Here is an 18991-nt window from a genome sequence, read left to right on the forward strand (position 1 = left end):
AATTTCTCCATTTTGTTTCATTTTTGTCCCCCAACTAACGACACCCTTCTCGTGACACCGCGCGCTCACTCGTTCCTCTCCCTCCACCCATACACCACGCGATGCATCGTCCACGCTCTCACATCACCTCGCAAGCTAGCGAAAATAGCAAAAATAGACAAACACCCTCAAAGCTAGCGCCCAACAAAGCGAATAAAAGAAAGAAGCCACACAAAAGATCCCACCAATCGATCCACTCCCCGCTTTGCCGAACAAAAGCCGTCGCATATTGGCTCAATTTCGGTTCCCACACTCTCGGCTCACTCTCTCTTACCACTCCTCCACACACATGTGTCGTGTCATAGGTGCCTGCATCCAAGCAAGCCGTGCCAAACATGTAGGAACACGCCTCGTTCCAGCGCCGAGCAATCTCTTGTAGCCGTCGCCTACTACTCACATGTGTGAGAGGCTTACACGCGCGCTCACATATGAGCGAAAAAGAAGGTTGGACCCGATGTGTGACATGTGTGAGGTTAGGGGTCACCCTAACCTCGCAAAACGCCGCACTAGGGTAGCGCGCTAGTTATTTCGCTAATCCAGGCTTCACCCTCTCACCCTGCTCCGATCGCTTCCCTCTCACTCGCCAAACTGCTATCGCATTAGGAATCTTTTTAGGATGTTTCCCGTCCCGTTTCCTCCCCTCCCTGCTCGGAAATCCCTTTTTATGGATTTAATTATGCGCATGTGCTCGGGTTCCGGTCCCGTATGTCGGTCATATGTCGAGCGACGCTCGACGAACGGGGTGAGACGCTCCGAGCGCTCACTGTGTGAGCGTGAGCGAACACTGGAAGGTGAGTGGCGAGCGGCACTCAGTTTGAGCGAGCTTTCGAGCGATTTGAGAATTGTTTGCTTGTGTTGGTGCGAGTAACGGGGTAATGTTTTTGTTTTTTCCTCGTGTTTCCACGGCGTTCGCTGCGAGGGTGTTATGTATTGGCGGCGGCGTGAGCGTTTGCTCGCGAGAGTGAGCCGTTCATGTGAGCGTCGCGAGGGAGGAGGAGGAGGTGAGCGAACGAGTTTAGTGTTTTTGCAAGAGGAGCAGCTACCGCGCGTATGTATGTGAGCCTCTCGCTCGCGCTCGATGGATGTGTGTCGGGGTGCGCACACGGGTTGCTTGCGGGATACATATGATGAGTGAGTGAGTGTATGTGCGCGCGGTAAGAGAGAGGGAGCGGCGAGTGAAGAGACACGGCAGAGGCGAACACAGCAGCAGGCCAGGCTCGTCGTGCGATACAACGATTCAGTCGGTCTCAGGCAGTCACGGCGTAAACCTCTCTCTCTCAAAATGTGCGGTTCGATAGTTGACGTTTGGTTTATTTAGAGGATTTTTGGACACACACTTGCCCCCCCGGCTGTCAAAACAGAACGCCCGGTGCAGAAAAAAAAGGTCGCTAGAACGAGGTCGGAGCTGTCAAAACAGGTGCAGCAGCGCAGTTGAAGCAGAGTGGCGCAGATGAGCAGTTGCGGCGCCTGGAGTAGATCGCGATCAAAACAAGCGGTGACGACGAACCCAGTTGGATGAGTTGTTGGAGGAGGAAGAGAAGAAAATTTTTAAATCTTTCGGCAAACACAGCAAAAAAGAAGAATTTTCGTTTCCACGCAAGTGTTTCGTTCCGGCTACATAAAAGGAAAATTGTGCAATTTTGTGTTTACCTTTAAGTTCCACGAAAAAAAACCCCGAGTTACGACCTCTTCAAGAAAAGGTCCTACCGCGCAGAAATCCTGGGAATTCCAAATCTCACAACAAAAGGACACCCTCCCCTTCAGAGCAACCCAAGGACGGGGCAACAACAAAACGTCCTAAATCCGGGAATTTCCAGGGCCATGACCGTGCATCCTCACATGTGAACCGATGCATGATCTAATTTATTGTGGTCCTTAACGCGCCAAACAACATCGAAGGAGTTTCCCCCGTCAACAGCAAAAGTTCAAAGAAAAGGAGTCCCTTTTTTCTGGTAACGCTCTTTGATCCTGTACCTGCGGAGAGACCCTTAAAGGTTAAGGATTTGTTGTCGAGGAGGTCACACGGCAATGCAGTCGCAGCGCGGCGGAACCAGCAGGTTGGCTACGTTAAAGCCCACAGTCAGTCAGTGTTGCCAAAGCATGATTGATTAAAGTGCACCCTTAACGCCCGCTAAATGCCCAAGTTGGTGGAACCATTTCGGACCGTTCAAAATTTACGCTGAGGGCAAGTGATTTTCGGACAAGTGTAAAAAAAATAAAATTGTTTTCGGAGAGAGAGAGAGTGAAGCGGAAAAGTGAGTTTGCAACTTTTGGATTGTACTCAAAAATAAATAATGTTGAAAAAGTGAAATCTTGAGTTGACGTAAAAAAGTGTCAAGGAAAACGAAACAAATAAAGTTTGTAGAACAAAATTAACCCCATTAAAAAGAATACTCGCTGGATGTTTGTGTTGTTTTCTTGTGTTGACGTGAAATTTCGAGTAAAACAAAAAAAAATAACGTGATTTTGGAGATATTAAAACGATATTGTAAAGCAAACAAAAAAAAACGTAGATATTTTCTGTGTTAGAGTGTGTAAAGTGCAAGTAGTAAAAAGCAACGAGTGAACGAGGAAGAAAAATTAACAAGGATTTTAAAAACGACTGCGGGTGCAGGAAGCACTAAATAAAGGTATGTCATACGAAGGATGTGGTGTCGATACAGTTGCTTTGAATAAGTGCTTTAAAAAAATTGGGTAAAACAATTGGGGCTTGAAATCGCAGTTCAAAAGTGGGAGTTCAAAATCTGAAGCGTAAATCAATATTTTGCTCCAAATAAACTCAGTTTAGTTTTCGGCATAATCAAATTTTTGGCTAAATTTTGATTTTATGACCATTTTTTATTTGTTTTGACCGGAACTACAAAACAACTATGCCAAATAGGAAAAATGTCAAGTTTCCGAGTTTGGTATGATAGTCAATTTTGGCCGAACTTAAAATAAAACGATGAAGTTCTAAGACGAGTGTAATTTTTAAAAAGGCTAAATACAATCATGGACTCATAATTTCAACACTCTTTAACCGAAGCAATAAAAATAAGTGTTATGAAGAACCAAATCTAGTTTTGTGCTAAAAAAGGACCTTTTATCAGCTAATGATTACAATCTCGTATTAGTGCCGATTGTTTGATAAACATAAGTTATTCAATTTATGATCGTTCCAACATTTTATTAAAAATGAAGTGAAACAAGACTCCACTGGCCATGTTCGAATAAATGTCCCAAATGCAAAAGCAGCAAGCTGTGATAAACGTATTTAAAATGTGTCCCATACATAAGTCTACGTGTTAAGTTTTCACGAAAAAAAAACTGGATTCACTCCTAATTTCTAGAACAAAGTACTGGATGTTATAGGCTCTTTTGAAAGAGCACACGATTTTGAACCAAACTGCATAAAAAACTCACAATCGATGAAAATGCATATTGGACATTTATGCGATCAGGGGCAGTCCAGTTCTTGAACAACTTCTGTTCAACTTAAATCAATGACTAAACTCCACAGATTAATTGTTATCTTTATATTTATCATCTACAACATACATGACTTTACTTTTTCATTAAAGATGCTTCCATAAGTCGTGGTGTTAAAATGGCGCTGCCTTCCCGTTTCACCTTAATTAGTTTGCATTTTATAAGAAGACCAAAATTTCAGACAATACTGTTTTGTGTTGTGGTAACGAGACAGTATTTTTAAAAACTAAAGTTTCTTTATGTATCTCATTTGTAATAATTTCATAATTATGAAGATTAAAACAATACAATTAACTGATTATATTCTCTGGAACTTTAATAAACTTGATTTTACACTTTATCATTGATTTATGCTTTAAACGCAAAAATTCTCAATGTTCCGATGTTTGAATAGAGAAAAATGCGTTTTATTTTTTTTTATTAAATCAATTGTTTAAAAAAAATCAAAGTCTAACGCTAGTTGGCAATTGCATTTGATAACATTTTAAATTTTCCGGAAAGGACGATTTTGGCTGAACCATATATGAATATATTCGTTTTTTTTTGTTATCTGAATTTCCGAAGCTATATGAGTAATGGAACAATTTGACTCGAATTACAAAAAAAATACTGAAGAATGTCTCATAGAACAACTATACTAATTTCTTTAAGAGTTTGTGATGTTTTCTCTGATATTTTTAAAACTTCCAATTTTAGTGTCAGCCTAAGTAATGAATTGGGAATAAAGCCGTCAAACATAGAAAATTTTTTAGAGTTTTTTTTTTAAAAGGACCAATAAACCAAATTTTCAAATTCAAATTCAAATTCATAAACACATGGAAATTTGACTTAAAATTCCGTTCAAATTGTTTTTTTTTTTTGAAATTACAAAAAAAAGTTGATTGAATCTCGATGCAAAACATATTTTTTTAGCACTGTACGACTCGCGCTGATTTTTTTTTTTGCACTTGTTGCATAATCTACTATTTTTTCAATGATCGATGATAATTGATTTTTTTGGAATATTAAATATAATAAAATTTGATTAGCAGCATCGATTCTTAAAGAAAAACAGAAACCTGTAAAAGTGCCTTGTCAAATTCACGAACAAAGTTTCCCGGAAAATTGGAATATTATTCTGGGTTTCACAATTGAAATCCAGAATAATAAATTACATAAACTACTTACTTAAAAAATATTTTTGTACCAAAGCAAAACATATTTTTGACATTTATTTTGCGTTTTTTTATAACAAAATATTTATTTTGCAGCGCATTATTCAGATAAGAGAAAAATTAAAAAATCACAAAAGTAGTTCGTTGTGAGATCGAATATAGTTATATATTAGTTATAATTTTCAAATTTTCTTTAATTTTGTGCAAACAATAAAATAAGCTATTAAAAATAAAAAATGGCTGAAAGGTTCGAAGATGCGAAATTTCAAATCAAAATGATAAATCTTCGTATAATTTTACAATGTTTTGCTCTTTACAGAAGAAGACACCGAATATTTTAACAAGAATAAAGGTATTCTAAATTCAACCCCTCATTCGTTAAGAAAAGTTATGTGACCATATTTGAAACTGAATTTTAAATATACCTTGAAATGACTTACTTTATATTTAAAACTAAAAAAAACGAAGTATAAATAAATTCATAACTAAGCTTAACACACAACAAAATAACCATATTTTGTGAAACAACATTTAGATAATAATCATTTAGTTTTAAAACATTCCAATTTAAGCTTGAACATTTTAATATTATCAATTTTGATTTTTTACTGAAATCTTGGGAAAGTTTTAATCATTTTTTTTTTAATTCATACTGAAGCATTCGACCAACAGAAAAATACATGTAAATTTCAGCGTTTGAACTAAAGTTTCAACATCTTTTGATTATTTTCATATTTTCCGTTCAATTATATGTTAAAAATAAATTACACAGTCGATTCTCTGGTTGTCGATCTTTGCTATCCCAATATTGCTTCATCGATCAATCATGCTTCTCTTGTCTCGATATTCTTCTTTGCTCGATGATTCCCTTCCTCGACGGCCCCCTTTGGTTTTAATTACTCCAAAAATACTCTCCCCTTGTCAATATGTTCTTTCTTGTGGCTAGTATAGGCATTTTTCTTTGCAAAACGGATCTTTGAAAATTTTTTTTAAAGAACCTTTAAGCTATTGTCTGTAGGACTTATAAAAATTGTTATTGTTTATAGGACTTATAAAAAAATTGCCTAAACCACCCTTAGGTGGTTGGTGCCTTCCTCACATTTAGAGGGTAGTGCTATCCAAAATAAATACAAAAGGGCGGACCTTTCAGTGTTCTATCAACTTAATTCATTATTCATACCATCAGATCGGGTAGTCAGATCTTCATAATTCAGGGCACGTATGTGCTTATAACTTTTGATAGGGTCGCCAGATCTTCAATCTTTTGAACTTGTTGGAAAGGTCTTTCGAATACCTTTCTAAAAATGTATAACATGGCAGGGTCGCTTACAAAAACCACCCTTTTTACAATCTTCTGGACTTTTGTTAAAACCGCTTTTTTAGCATAACTTTTGAAGTGCCTTACTAAACTTTATGATTTTTAATAGCGATTTATGGGACCCTAAGACGGATCAAATGAGACCAAAACAGTCCAAACCGGTTCAGCCAGTGCCGAGATAATCCAGTGCAAATTTTGTTGATCAACATCTCACCACACACACAGACATTTGCTCAGAATTTGATTCTGAGTCGATATGTATACATGAAGGTGGGTCTAGGAGGTAAAATTAGGAATTTTGTTTTTCGAGTGATTTTATATCCTTTCCTCAGTAGGGTTAGGAAGGCAAAACTCTGAATTTATTTTTGTTTGATAGACGTTCTTCCCCATAGCTGAATATGTGGTATAGCATATTTTCAATCGAATTTTCATTTTTGCATCGTTCTATAAACTGATTCTTCTCTCTCTTGATTGAGTTTATTATTATCATTCTAGATTAGAAAAGCAAAACAAAATTCCTCAAATTAGAATCTGTTCTAACAACCGAAAATGCACCCCAAATAAAAACCATCTCAATTACAAACCATAAAAATCGGTCATTTTCTCCCTACTCACCGTTCACTACCCAGGGGTCACCCAATTAAACACTTGCAGTTGAACCGTATTTATTAGAAAACTATTTTATTCGCCCCGAAATGCCCTCGGGGGCTTGCATTAACTCGTAATCGCCTTTTCACACGCAATCATTCGTAAGGGGAGGAAACAAATCTGACCAAAGGGGATGGTTAATAGTGACCAGTGGTCAGAACTTTGGGTCGTAAATATCTGCTCGAGGACGATTGAAGAGGGACTTTACAAGTGCACACCACTTGATTGTTTTTTTTTTTTCTCTCCCCTCGTCAAACTGACCAGTTAGGCTGCTGGCCGTTCAGGCGAACGATACCTGGAACAAGTGCGGTTAAGGTAAACCTCAAACTCCGTAACAAGCGTGGAGTTCCCTACTTTTGATTTATGGCATTTAGTCAGTTCGGTTGGGCAAAACTGGCCACCATGTGGAGGGAATCGGAAGGGGTTTAAATTTTTCACACCAGATTTCATCGGCAAGGGGCTATTTTCGGTCATGTTTTCCGTAGTTTTTAGTTTGATGAAATGGGAGAGAAGGGGCAAAACATATGATTTGTTCTCGAATAATAAGGGGATTAGGGAGAAAGACAGAAGGGGGTTTTTCTTTGCAGGCTGGTCATCATCGGCGGCGGTAGAAGCAGTAGTCTCGGAGGAAGGGTTAGCAAATTAATTAACATAATTTATGCCGTGACATGATTTCGGTGGGAAAATACCACCTTGCTGCCTTTTACGGCCTCTGTCTGATGGTTGGAGGTTTTCTGAAGAAGTTTTTTTTCGGGTGAAAGGTGGTTGTGTGAGCTTGGAGGAATTTTACTTTTTGGAGGAAAACTTCATGCATACTTTGGTGAAGGTGGATGTGAGGTGGAATTTTAATAAATTTAGGTTACCACCAGTTATGACAGGGGAGTTAATTGCTTTGCAATGTTTGAGTTTGGGTTTGGATGTTGGAATATGTTTGAGAAACATGTGTTTGAAAGTGATTAAATGTTTTAACAGAATAAATTAGGAGCGAACTCCTTGAAGTTTAAGTTAAAAATATTTATCATAAAAGTTTAAATGGCATGGAAAATATCCGCATTACGCTAATTGCCTCTAACACACTTCCGCCGTTGTGTCCCACGCGGTTTTGGTCTTGGGTCCGGTGAAACCGACCGGGGGCTGGTCTGCCCCCCTCGCGGAATTTTCACGCGACTTCCAGACACGTTAAGGCCAACCATAATGACAACTTAGTCTTGGAGCATACATAAGGGGAGGCGATGTTTTTTGAACTTGTCAAAATAAATAAATAATAATAACAATTTTTTGAAACTTTTTTTTTTAAACATCTGAAAAAAACTTTTTATATGTTTGTCACATAACTTCAGACACACCTCCTTGTTTATTTTTCCCCTGATTTTTTGGAAGACGAAAATTTCAAATGAAATTTGAGAAATTATCCCAAAAATGATACAATTTTTAGCAAATTTAATTTTTGCGTTTTTTTCATTTGGATGAAACTTTGTGCGTCCCATGACCAAAAAAAGTTATTTCACATTATTAGTTGGTCCATAAAGTCTCCATAGAGTTGCTAGTAAAATATTTAAAATCTGTATTTTGAGAACGGATTTTCTCATCAATTCGGTGTCTTCGGCAAAGTTGAAGTCATTGCTCAGGACTTCTCAGAAAAAAAAGTTTTTATTTTGTAAATCGACTTTTGACAAAAAATATTAATCTTTGAAAAAAAAAAACATATTTTTGGATTTGTTTGAAATAGATATTTAAAGCTTGTTGGTAAAAATTCGAAGGGCAGTGTTGCCAGTTTTCGGAAAAAAATCGTTACTTAAAAAAACATTTAAAAAAAAACACAAAAAATACTTTATTTTGAGTTATAAAAATGTGAAAATTAAAAATTATTATCAAAAATGATTATTTCGTGCACTGTTTAGAAGTAATAATCACAAAAAAAAATCGTTTTTAAAGTGACTTTTTTGTCTGTAGAAGTTATGAATAATCTTTGAAATTTCCTCCAGATTTTCTTGAAAGGCATTGAAGATTGGACCGTTGGTTGCTGAGATACAGCCGCTAAGAGAAAAACAAAAATTAAAAAAAATTATGTTCTTTAAAAAAAAAAAAAGTTTAACTATTTTCATCCCGAAATTCGCATATTTTTCAAAATTAAATTCAATTCTCCCGGAAAATCCATAAATTCATTACAAAATGCATCTCCGCTTGCTGAATCCTGACAAAAGGCATTAACACGGTTCCATTTAATTTCCCAACCTGCTCGCTTGCTCACTTTGGAGGTGCCACATTTCATTTCCATTTTTTCCGACGTCGTCGTCGGTTGACACCTTTTTTTTCCTTTCGTGAAATTTTCCTTCAACATTTTTTTTCCCTCTTCTCTTCCAGTTGACGTTCAAATTAGGAATGCACATGTAATTAAATAAAATAACAAATTCGCACATGCATGCAAAATGTGCTCCCGTTTCCACAGCAGAGCGGAAGGGTGGAAATGGGGGAAAAACCTTTTCCGCTTTTCTTTTGCGTTTCCTGCCAGCGTCGTCGGTGGCGTCACCTTCTCAAGGGAAAACCTGCCTGGCTGCCTTCCACATGAGAGCACGAAAAGAGAGAGAGCAGTCGTCGTCGCAGAGGTTTCGGAAAACGAAATAAAAACGACACTCGTTGTAATTATTTTCCGCTACACTTCCTGGGCGCCCACAGTGCTGCCAGCCTTTTGGATGTGGGAGGAGGAGGTGTCGAGGTCGAAGCAAGTGAAAAAATACGATTTTTGCAAAACTCATGCCACTCTTGTCAAGTGTTTGCAAGTGTGCCGGGAAAACACATGTTGGCACATTTGCTGAAAGAAAGGTTGATTTGGGGTTGCTCGAAAAATCAAAAATGTTTGAATTGTAATTTTAACAGTATAAACTATATTTTTAATAAAATTAATTTTGAAATTTTCAAAACAACATTCCATGTGCTTAAACCTTATATTTCGTAAAAATAGCTTTTATTAATTTTGAAATAAGAAATTAATGAGACCAGCCCTACTGCATTGAGTTCACCGCAGAGTGGATTTTGTTAACAGATTACTTTTCACAAAATCTACAGGAAAGAATGCGTGGACATACCGTACCAAATGAGCATCCCTCACATCATACGAATACCCTTTCCCTACCACAAGCATTCAAGCCGCAGTCTGCTCTGCTCGGAAAATGTCATCCTTGGAAGGTTTTCCTCGGGGTTTTCCTTCTGTGGCAGCACACACCAAACCACCCGCCACCCCCCACACTCACGGAGCTACAAACATAACGAGGGGTGACACATATTAACACATCATAAGGAATATGTTATGCGCGTCCTTTCCACACCCACGATTACGTCTTGCCCCGAGTTCTGTGTTCAACTCGCTGAATTGAAACGGGTTCCACCTCTCTCAAATGTGGCTTGGCGATACTTGGTTGCACTTGTTTCGATCCGCAGTCCTGGTCCAGGGCTGGGGACATTTCAACGGTGTGTTCGCATGTCTTCACCGTTACAAACGCTGCTGTGACGGTGTGGGCTAGGATTTTGCCCTTTTTAGTCCCAATTGCGCTACCGGTTGGCAGGTTAAACGGATCGGCGATATGCAAAATAGACCAGGTTAAGTGGTGTAGTGAGTGAGTGGAGGAGTTTTTTTTTACGGTGACACTAAACTGGCACTTTAGGGGCAGTTTGTACGTCTTGTTGAATTTTCCGTTTAATTTTTAAATTTAAGGCATGAAAATTTAGTCCTTTTGAAACCATGTCAAGAGATGTTGCCTAGTTTATGCTTGAGGGTGGGCAACACTCTTCTCATAAATTACCTGGGCAACCTGGGGACGGTGACCTTTGCAGCCAAGAGGCAGAGTAGTGCAATTAGGCAAATTAGGAGGAAGCATAAGTGTGACGGCATATGCAGGATCACGTTTGGCCACATTTTAATGGAAGTTAGAACTGGTTGAATTCAATTTCGCTGACATTTTTCGGGATTGTTTTTAAAAGTGGGATTTTCCGAATTTTGGGAATTTTTATATTTTGTCCCGGTTTTCCCGAAATTGAAAATAAAATTGAGGTTTTGCAGCACGACTGTTTTTCAAATGCAGGTGGCGCCACTAATGAGGTTACTTGCCAAAATTCGTGTGCCTTTCGCCGGGTTGAAGTACAAAATCGATAATTACTCATGATAAACTGTATCAATCTAAATGAAACTGGTTGCAAAAGAAGAGATTTTTTTTTGCTTAAAAATAATAAACATCAAATTTTGGATGCGCAAAAATTTGTGAACTTTTTCTTTAAAAAACATGTTTTGGAACACGAAAAAAAATAGTTTCCCCATGTATATCAATGAAATAAACAGTTATATAGTTGAAAACAGATATGTAAACATAAATTCAATAATTTTTATTGATTTTTGACTTTATTGAGGTTTTGCAGCGCGACTGTGTTTCAAATGTAGGTGCGCCAAAATGAGGTTACTTGCCAAAATTCGTATTCCTTTCTGCTGAATTACAAAAGACGAGAATTTTTTTTGCTTTAAAATAATGAGCATCAATTTTTGGACGCGCAAAAATTTGTGAACTTTTTCTTCAAAAAACATGTTTTGGAACACGAAAAAAATAGTTTCCCCGTATATAACAATGAAATAAACAGTTATATAGTTGATAACAGATGTGTTAACGTATATTTAACAGTTTTTATTGATTTTTGACAGACTTTGTTGCCAAATAGTTCAAATTACTATCTTTTACTAAATTTACAATTTTCTCATAGAAAAATCAAACAAATATTGGAAAGTTGTACACCAAATTGTTGGAAATAATTTTTCTCATCCGAATCCGTCATATGTTTTATAAAAATGTTGATTTTGAAGGTAAAAACACATTTTTTCGAAAAACCATAGGTTTACGCATTTAGGTGGCGTCATGTGTATTTTAGCTTTGCTGCAAATTCTCTATTCGCGATTAAAAGCTCCATAATTCCGACAGATGGCGCAAAGCATCGAAGAATGACAATTTAAATTTTCGCTGTTCGGTTACATAGGAATGCAAACTTAAAATTGAATTTACAGCTCTTAGAACAACTTTTGAGAAAAAATTCAAGTAGTACGAGTGTGAACTTTTTGCCCTCTATAAATTAACGCAATAAAAAAAAATTGGAAAAAAATAATTTTGAAAAAAATATATTGTTTAAAATGATAGAGCAACAAAAGTTAACAAAGTATCAGCTCGAATTTTTGCTCAAAAGTTTTTTTTTATTTTTTGAAATTTCCGCCCTTTGAGGTTATGTATGCGAATTCTGTTTTGTTAAATTCCAGCGTTCAAAACAACTTTTGAGCAAAAATTCGAGCTGATACTTTTGATGCTCTATCATTTTAAACAATATGATTTTTCAAAATTATTTTTTTTGAAATTTTTTTATTGCGTTAATTTATAGAGGGCAAAAAGTTTACACTCGTACTACTTGAATTTTTTGCTCAAAAGTTGTTCTAAGAGCTGTAAATTCAATTTTAAGTTTGCATTCCTATGTAACCGAACAGCGAAAATTTGAATCGTCATTTTTCGATGCTTTGCGCCATCTGTCGGAATTTTTCTCATATAAAAATAATACAAATATTAGAAAGTTGTACGCCAATATGTTGAAAATATTTTTTCTTATCCGAATCCGGCATTAGTTTCATAAAAAATATTGGTTTTGAAGGTAAAAACACAATTTTTCAAAAAGTAATAGGTTTACGCTACTTATTCATAGGTGGCGACAAGTGTCTTTTAGCTTTGCTGCAAAACTTCTGTATCTGTATCTGTATCTGTATCTGTTTCTGTATCTGTATCAATATTGCTCCATCCGTCAATATTTAAAAAAAAAAATATTTCAATAGCAGAAACATCTCGGGAATTCCCGGAATTTTGAAAAAACCCGCAAAATTTAAGTTGTGTTCTGTTTTAACCAACTTTGTTTCCATTTTTGATTCTTTAAATTCGGTCGTTATGTTGCGTTATGTAACGACAAATATTTAAAATACCTTTTAAACGATAGTAAATGATAGTAAATAATCGAATATCTGTAAACACTGCCTTAAGTGCTGAGTACTCAGCTTAATGTGGATATCATTTCAGCCATTAAAAATTTCATTTGAATTGACTGCTGAAGATATTTTTATGTATATCATTTATTGGGAGAGTATTTTAAAAAATACAACTGGTTGTAAGGTGATCTGGCAACACTGCCATGAAATATAGTAACTTAATCTAAATTCAAGGAAATTTTCTAAAAGACGACTACTGCTAATTTTATTTTTCTTAAACTTTCTGGAAAAGCATTCTTGTAGATACACCATTGGATTAATATGAGAATTGACGAACTGGCAACATTTTTAATGAGATTTTAAGACTGTAGAGGATTTAGTAGAACTTTAAAAGACCAGATTTGTAAATTAATCTTATGAAAAAGACCTCTTCATGCAGCAGCTTTTCCGCTTGTAATCAATCATTCCCCGAAAATAAAAGCATCATAATTCAATCGATAGTTATTCAAAACTAATCTTATTCAGTATTTTGAATTAACATTGATTTAAAAGGCCTTATTCAACGCCCATTTTAGGTCAAAAATTCAAAAACAGTCGGCAAATATTTATTTTTCCGATATATTTCAATCAGTTTTTAGGTTATCTCAAAAATACACCGAAAAAAATCTCAATTTTTTATGTTATTTCCTGAGTACTATTTTTCTACAAGGGCTCAAATTGCTGTTAAATTTAACATATTTACGCTAGTGGCCAGGTTCTCCAGGTTACCAGATAAATCTGGGAATTCCAGATTTTTTAAATGTCATCCAGAATAAAGATTAATCACTATCTGTACCAGATTTTGACCGATTTTGAAAGATTTTACATTTGCTACCAATTTCAAACATCTTTTTGATTCAAATGAACGAGATTGATTGAACATAAAAAAATGAAACTATAAACTAAACTGTCAAAAATCAATTCAACCATCAGAACTTTACAAGCTATCGCATCAATTCACTTTCTCTCTTCCCTTTTCCATTCATAATTGTTAGAATTTCGTATCACAGATTTTCCAACTCATTTCGTTACTTGGCTAGATCTTTTCTATTTTGACGAATTTAAAAAAAGTGGTTTAAGAGATTTTTAAAAATCATCAAAAAAATTCTACAAGGTATTTGGAAGAATATGTAATTTATTTGTTATTTCCGCAAAAAATTACTTAAAATTCAATCTTCAACTTTAATTCAAGTCTACAAAAATGTCGAATCTCACATGAATTCAGTCACAAGCAGAATCTTCAAAAAAAAAAACCTGCCAAGATTTATTATAATTCCCAGCCATTGTGCCAACTGGAAAATCTCGAAAAAATAAAAACTCTGCTGCAACCCAAACCGCCAAACGGCTCGCCGCAAAAAAAAAATCTGGTATGCAAAGCGTAAAAAATCTTCTCGCGAAATAAAATCGACTTTTCCAGCTTGCAGCAGCAGCGTCTCCTTCAAGGTCTGTCTGCTTTCCTCCAAGGTAGTGGCGAAATCAACAACACAAAAACGAAAAAAAAGAGAAAAGATTCCACGCGAGAGAAATGATGTTTGCTGTGTGCAATACTTCAATTTGAATAGTGTGTATGTTTTGGTACCTGGGTTGGAAAATCTGGCCCAAGAAGAAGATGCACCTCGCCCAGAAGAGGCAGAGTTTTTCACGGGTTTTTGTCTGTGTGTGCGTCTTTTTTTTCGAATCGCGACGCGACCCAAAGAAAAATATTTCGCCTTTTTAAAGTGTGTTTTCGCTTTTTCTTCTCAAAAAAAAGAAAGAAAAAATGAAAAGTCTGGCAGTAATTTAAAGGGAAGGCGTGAGAACCTCTTGAAGCAAATTTCTTCAAATAGCCTCGAAACTTAAAGGTCCACGTGGCCGAATGAAAAGGAGGCTGCAAGGAGGGAGGGGGTGAGGTCAAGGAGGTCCTTCTCTTCTTCGTTTTCTTCAGTCCGGTCAGGGTGAGGAAAATTCCAACAAGAGGACAAAGTTTAAAGTACGTGCAGTTAAACTTGGGCAATTTTTCGTCTTCTTTTTCTTTTTTTACTTTTGTTGTCTGGGGAGGGTGGTGAGAAGAAAAAAAGCATCCTGAAGCCATGCGTCTCCACGGTTTTATCCTTGGGAGAGTGCAAACTTTCACTTGGGTGGCAAAAAGAGGGGTGGTTTGTTAGTCGATGGAGCGTTGTTTGGAGATTGGTTGAATGGGGTAGTTTCTTTTTAAGTTTTTTTACGCTCCGAATAGATGCCCTCTGGCTTGTGTGAACGTCAACTTTACTGTGATCTTTGTTGGGAAATTGATGGTGATTACAGATGTGATGCAAAATTCTTTTGATTTTTTTGTGGAAAATCCTCGGAAATGGTAGAGTTTCAAATTGAAATTCAAACCATAAACCACAAAATTAGCATCAAAACGAATCAAATTGGATAATGGTCCTCTAAACCGTGAAAAAACGCAAAACAACAGCCCACGATTTAATAGCTCAATTTTTCAATTTGTTGCTTCGCGGTAATTTGCCTACACGAACTCCATTTAGTGGCACGCTTCACGATTCTACTACCTCGCGCGGTAGTCTGAGACTAGTTGGACCAACACACGTGGTGGTGTCGACCTCCCACTAAGCCAACGTCATGAACGGAAGGATCAAGAAAAAATATTCAATTTACTACCCCCCAACAACCTGAAGGGAGTTTTTCGCCGTGAAAAACTGCTGCAAAGTGGGAGAAGTGACAGTGAATTTCAATTTTCTTTTTGGCCTCGAGACCCTCCAACTCTCAAAAAGAATAAAAATAAGTTTTCGCTTTAAGGATTCGCCTTTTTGGCGTTCCTCCCACCATGGAAAGTGGTCAAGGGAAAATTTTAACAACGTTTATTTTGATTTTAAAGGAAGATGTGTTGGGTTTTGTCGACTTTATAAACTAATCGAATTATTTCTCTACTTCTTTCCAGGTTCACCCCCATCACCACCAACATCGCTCACATGCGCTGAAGGCTCTCCCCAGGCAAGAGGCATGCGCGAAAAGTTCGAAATCATGACCGACCAGGAGCATTACAGCCTTCGGTGGAACAACCACCAGAACCACATCCTGCGCGCGTTCGACACCCTGCTCCAGACGAAAACCCTCGTCGACGTCACGCTGGTGTGCGCCGAAACGAGCATCCGGGCCCACAAGGTGGTCCTGTCGGCGTGTTCGCCCTTTTTCCAGCGGGTGTTCTCCGAGACGCCCTGCAAGCATCCTGTGATAGTGCTGAAGGACTTCCGGGGATGGGTCGTGCAGGCGATCGTGGACTTTATGTACCGCGGGGAGATCAGCGTGCCGCAGGAGCGCCTCTCGGTGCTGATTCAGGCCGGCGAGTCGCTACAGGTGCGCGGCTTGGTGGATCACCCGGTCGCGGGGAACACCCCGACTCCGGCGCAATCACCGGAAGACTTCAGCCTGCTGGACTCGTCGCTGATATCGCCGACTTCGCCGGCTCTTTCGTCGCCAAATTTTAGCCACCATCAGCACCGGAATCAGAACTCGACCGCCACCGGGCTGTTGAGCTCGAGCACGCCCAAGCTACTTCTTCCACCCCAGGTGTTTGCCGACCCGACGCTGAACCTGCCCAATCCGGACATTTGCACGTCACCGATGCCGAGACGCAAGCAGGCCCGCCCGCGGAGACGATCGGGAGATTGTGGCCCCCAGGACCTAAGCAGCAAACCGACCTCGCCGGTACCCCCGATGCAGGACAAGGAGGAGGAAGATGACAACGAAATGGACCGCGATGAGGAGGAGGAAGACGAAGACGACGACATCAAAGAGATCCTCCGAAGGAGTGAATCCGACGAAAAGCCAGAGGAAAAGACCCCCAGCAAAGCGAGCGAACACAACGAAAAGGACAAAAACAACTCGACGGCCTCAACGGCAACCCTGGAAGGCCCGGAGAACCTCTGCCTCAAGAAATCCTCCTCCACCAGCAGTCCCGGCAGCAGCAGCAGTCCCGGCAACAACTCCGCCAGCAAAGACGCCTCCCCCGCCAGCCTCAAAGAAGACTCGCCCCAGTCCCAAATCGGTCGCCTCTCCCTCAAAGACATCCGCCACCTGAACCGAGTCCCGCTCGTCCGCTCCATGAGCTCCCTCTCCCCACCCCCCTCCTTCCACCTCAACAACAACCCACCACCGCCACACCTCAGCCACCTCCCCCCGGAAAAGCGCGTCAAACTCGAAGACGACGACCGCCTCACCGCCGACGACGAACCCGGCCACCATTTTTTAGACCACATGGACCTGGCCCTAGCCTCCCACCAGCACCCGCTCGCCCACCTGTCCCACCACGTCCGCAACTCGTCCCCACACTCCCTCCGACCCCCGGGCCTCACCCCGGACCACCCCGGTGAAGCCAACAACAACAGCAAGCAGCAGCAGCGCGGTGGTGACGGAGGACACCCCAACAACGGCCGAGGGAGCGACAGCGGACCACTCGAGGAGCGGAATCTCCGCAAGGAGCGACACCAGCACGGTGGGCCGAAGGATTTTCTGCACAGCCCGACGTTGAACTTTCCGCCGTTTTTTAACCAGTCCGATGGTGGGCCGCACCCAAGGCCACCCCACTCGCCGCTGTCCTCCTTCCCGCACATGTCGTCCGTGTCGTCGCTGACGCTGACGCCGCCGCACAGTGAGTATTGAATTTTTTTTGCCTTTTTCTTTAAAACATATTGATTTCTTAAATATCTTCAAGCCAAAAAAAATTATAAAAATATTTAAAAAATTAATAAAAATCATTAAAATTTGTTAAATTTGAATTACAAGCTTCACAATATAAAAATAAAATACCAAAAATACTAAAATACTAAAATAAATACAAAAATACATTTATAATAAAATACTAAAATACTAAAATACTAAAATACTAAAATACTAAAATACTAAAATACTAAAATACTAAAATACTAAAATACTAAAATACTAAAATACTAAAATACTAAAATACTAAAATACTAAAATACTAAAATACTAAAATACGAAAATACTAAAATACTAAAATACTAAAATACTAAAATACTAAAATACTAAAATACTAAAATACTAAAATACTTAAAAACTAAATTACTAAATTACTAAAATACTAAAATACTAAAATACTAAAATACTAAAATACTAAAATACTAAAATACTAAAATACTAAAATACTAAAAACTAAAATACTAAAATACTAAAATACTAAAATACTAAAATACTAAAATACTAAAATACTAAAATACTAAAATACTAAAATACTAAAATACTAAAATACTAAAATACTAAAATACTAAAATACTAAAATACTAAAATACTAAAATACTAAAATACTAAAATACTTAAATACTAAAATACTAAAATACTAAAATACTAAAATACTAAAATACTAAAATACTAAAATACTAAAATACTAAAATACTTAAATACTAAAATACTAAAATACTAAAATACTAAAATACTAAAATAATAAAATAATAAAATGCTAAAATACTAAGCATTTGGTTTTGCGCTTCTGTACAATTAGTGCGTCCATCCCGGGAATTTCCGGGACAAAATTCCCGGGATTTTCCCAAAACAGGGAATTGCCGAATCCCGGGATTTTTAATAATTTGTCTCGGGAATTCCCAAAATTGAAAAAATAATAAATTTTATTTTGCAATTAAGATTTGGTTGTGAAAATAAATGACAAGTTGAATATTTCGTAAAGAACAATTTTTAATTATTGATATTTTTATTCGGTTTTTATCTTGGTTTTTCAAAGGTCCTATGAACTAAATTTAAAAAAATGTTTTTTGGTTGTTTTTCAATATTTTTGACTCAAGGCGGTTTTAAAAACACCCAAAAAGCAAACCTCAAAATTTTTTTGTAAATATGACCTTAAAAAAAACTCTAGACATCAATTAATTAATTTGGCTTATCAGGGAATATAGCTAAAATTTTAGTTTACAGGTCTACAAAGTGCCTAGTGCTTTAAATTTTATCAATTTATTTTACATTTTAAAAGACTTGGTATTATATTTACGTATATTTATGATTTTGAATTTGTTATTGTATAAAATTATGTAAAATTATTTTTCATCAATCAATAGAACCTTGGTCAAATCAAGACAATTATAATGAATCTTGACAGCTATTTAAGCCATTTTTTGCATATTGTTTTGAACGACTTCGGTTAAAACAGGAACAGAACAAAACAATTAATATACCAATTTTAAAATTTATTGCTTTAAAATCTCCTGTACCTATTCAGACTGTAGTCCCGATTTTCCCAGTAGACCATATTATGTTATAGATTATTTGTAAAATATGTTTTGTATGATACATCAAATTCAAAAAATATTTAAAATTTTACAT

At 37.4% G+C, this 18991-nt stretch overlaps 1 protein-coding gene across 1 annotated transcript in view; it reads left to right on the top strand.

Annotated features, from left to right (window-relative positions):
- The first annotated feature begins 1287 nt into the window (after nucleotides 1–1287).
- The window catches only part of LOC6038374 (protein jim lovell), a 46864-nt gene continuing 29160 nt past the window's right edge, over nucleotides 1288–18991 (top strand). The window contains exons 1-2 of the mRNA XM_038256403.1: nucleotides 1288–2669; nucleotides 15585–17294. Coding sequence (XP_038112331.1) covers nucleotides 15647–17294 — 1648 coding nt within the window. The 5' untranslated portion in view covers nucleotides 1288–2669; nucleotides 15585–15646. The remainder of the gene's footprint in view (nucleotides 2670–15584; nucleotides 17295–18991) is intronic.

Source organism: Culex quinquefasciatus, chromosome 2, assembly GCF_015732765.1.
Source record: "Culex quinquefasciatus strain JHB chromosome 2, VPISU_Cqui_1.0_pri_paternal, whole genome shotgun sequence".
NCBI lineage: Eukaryota > Metazoa > Arthropoda > Insecta > Diptera > Culicidae > Culex > Culex quinquefasciatus.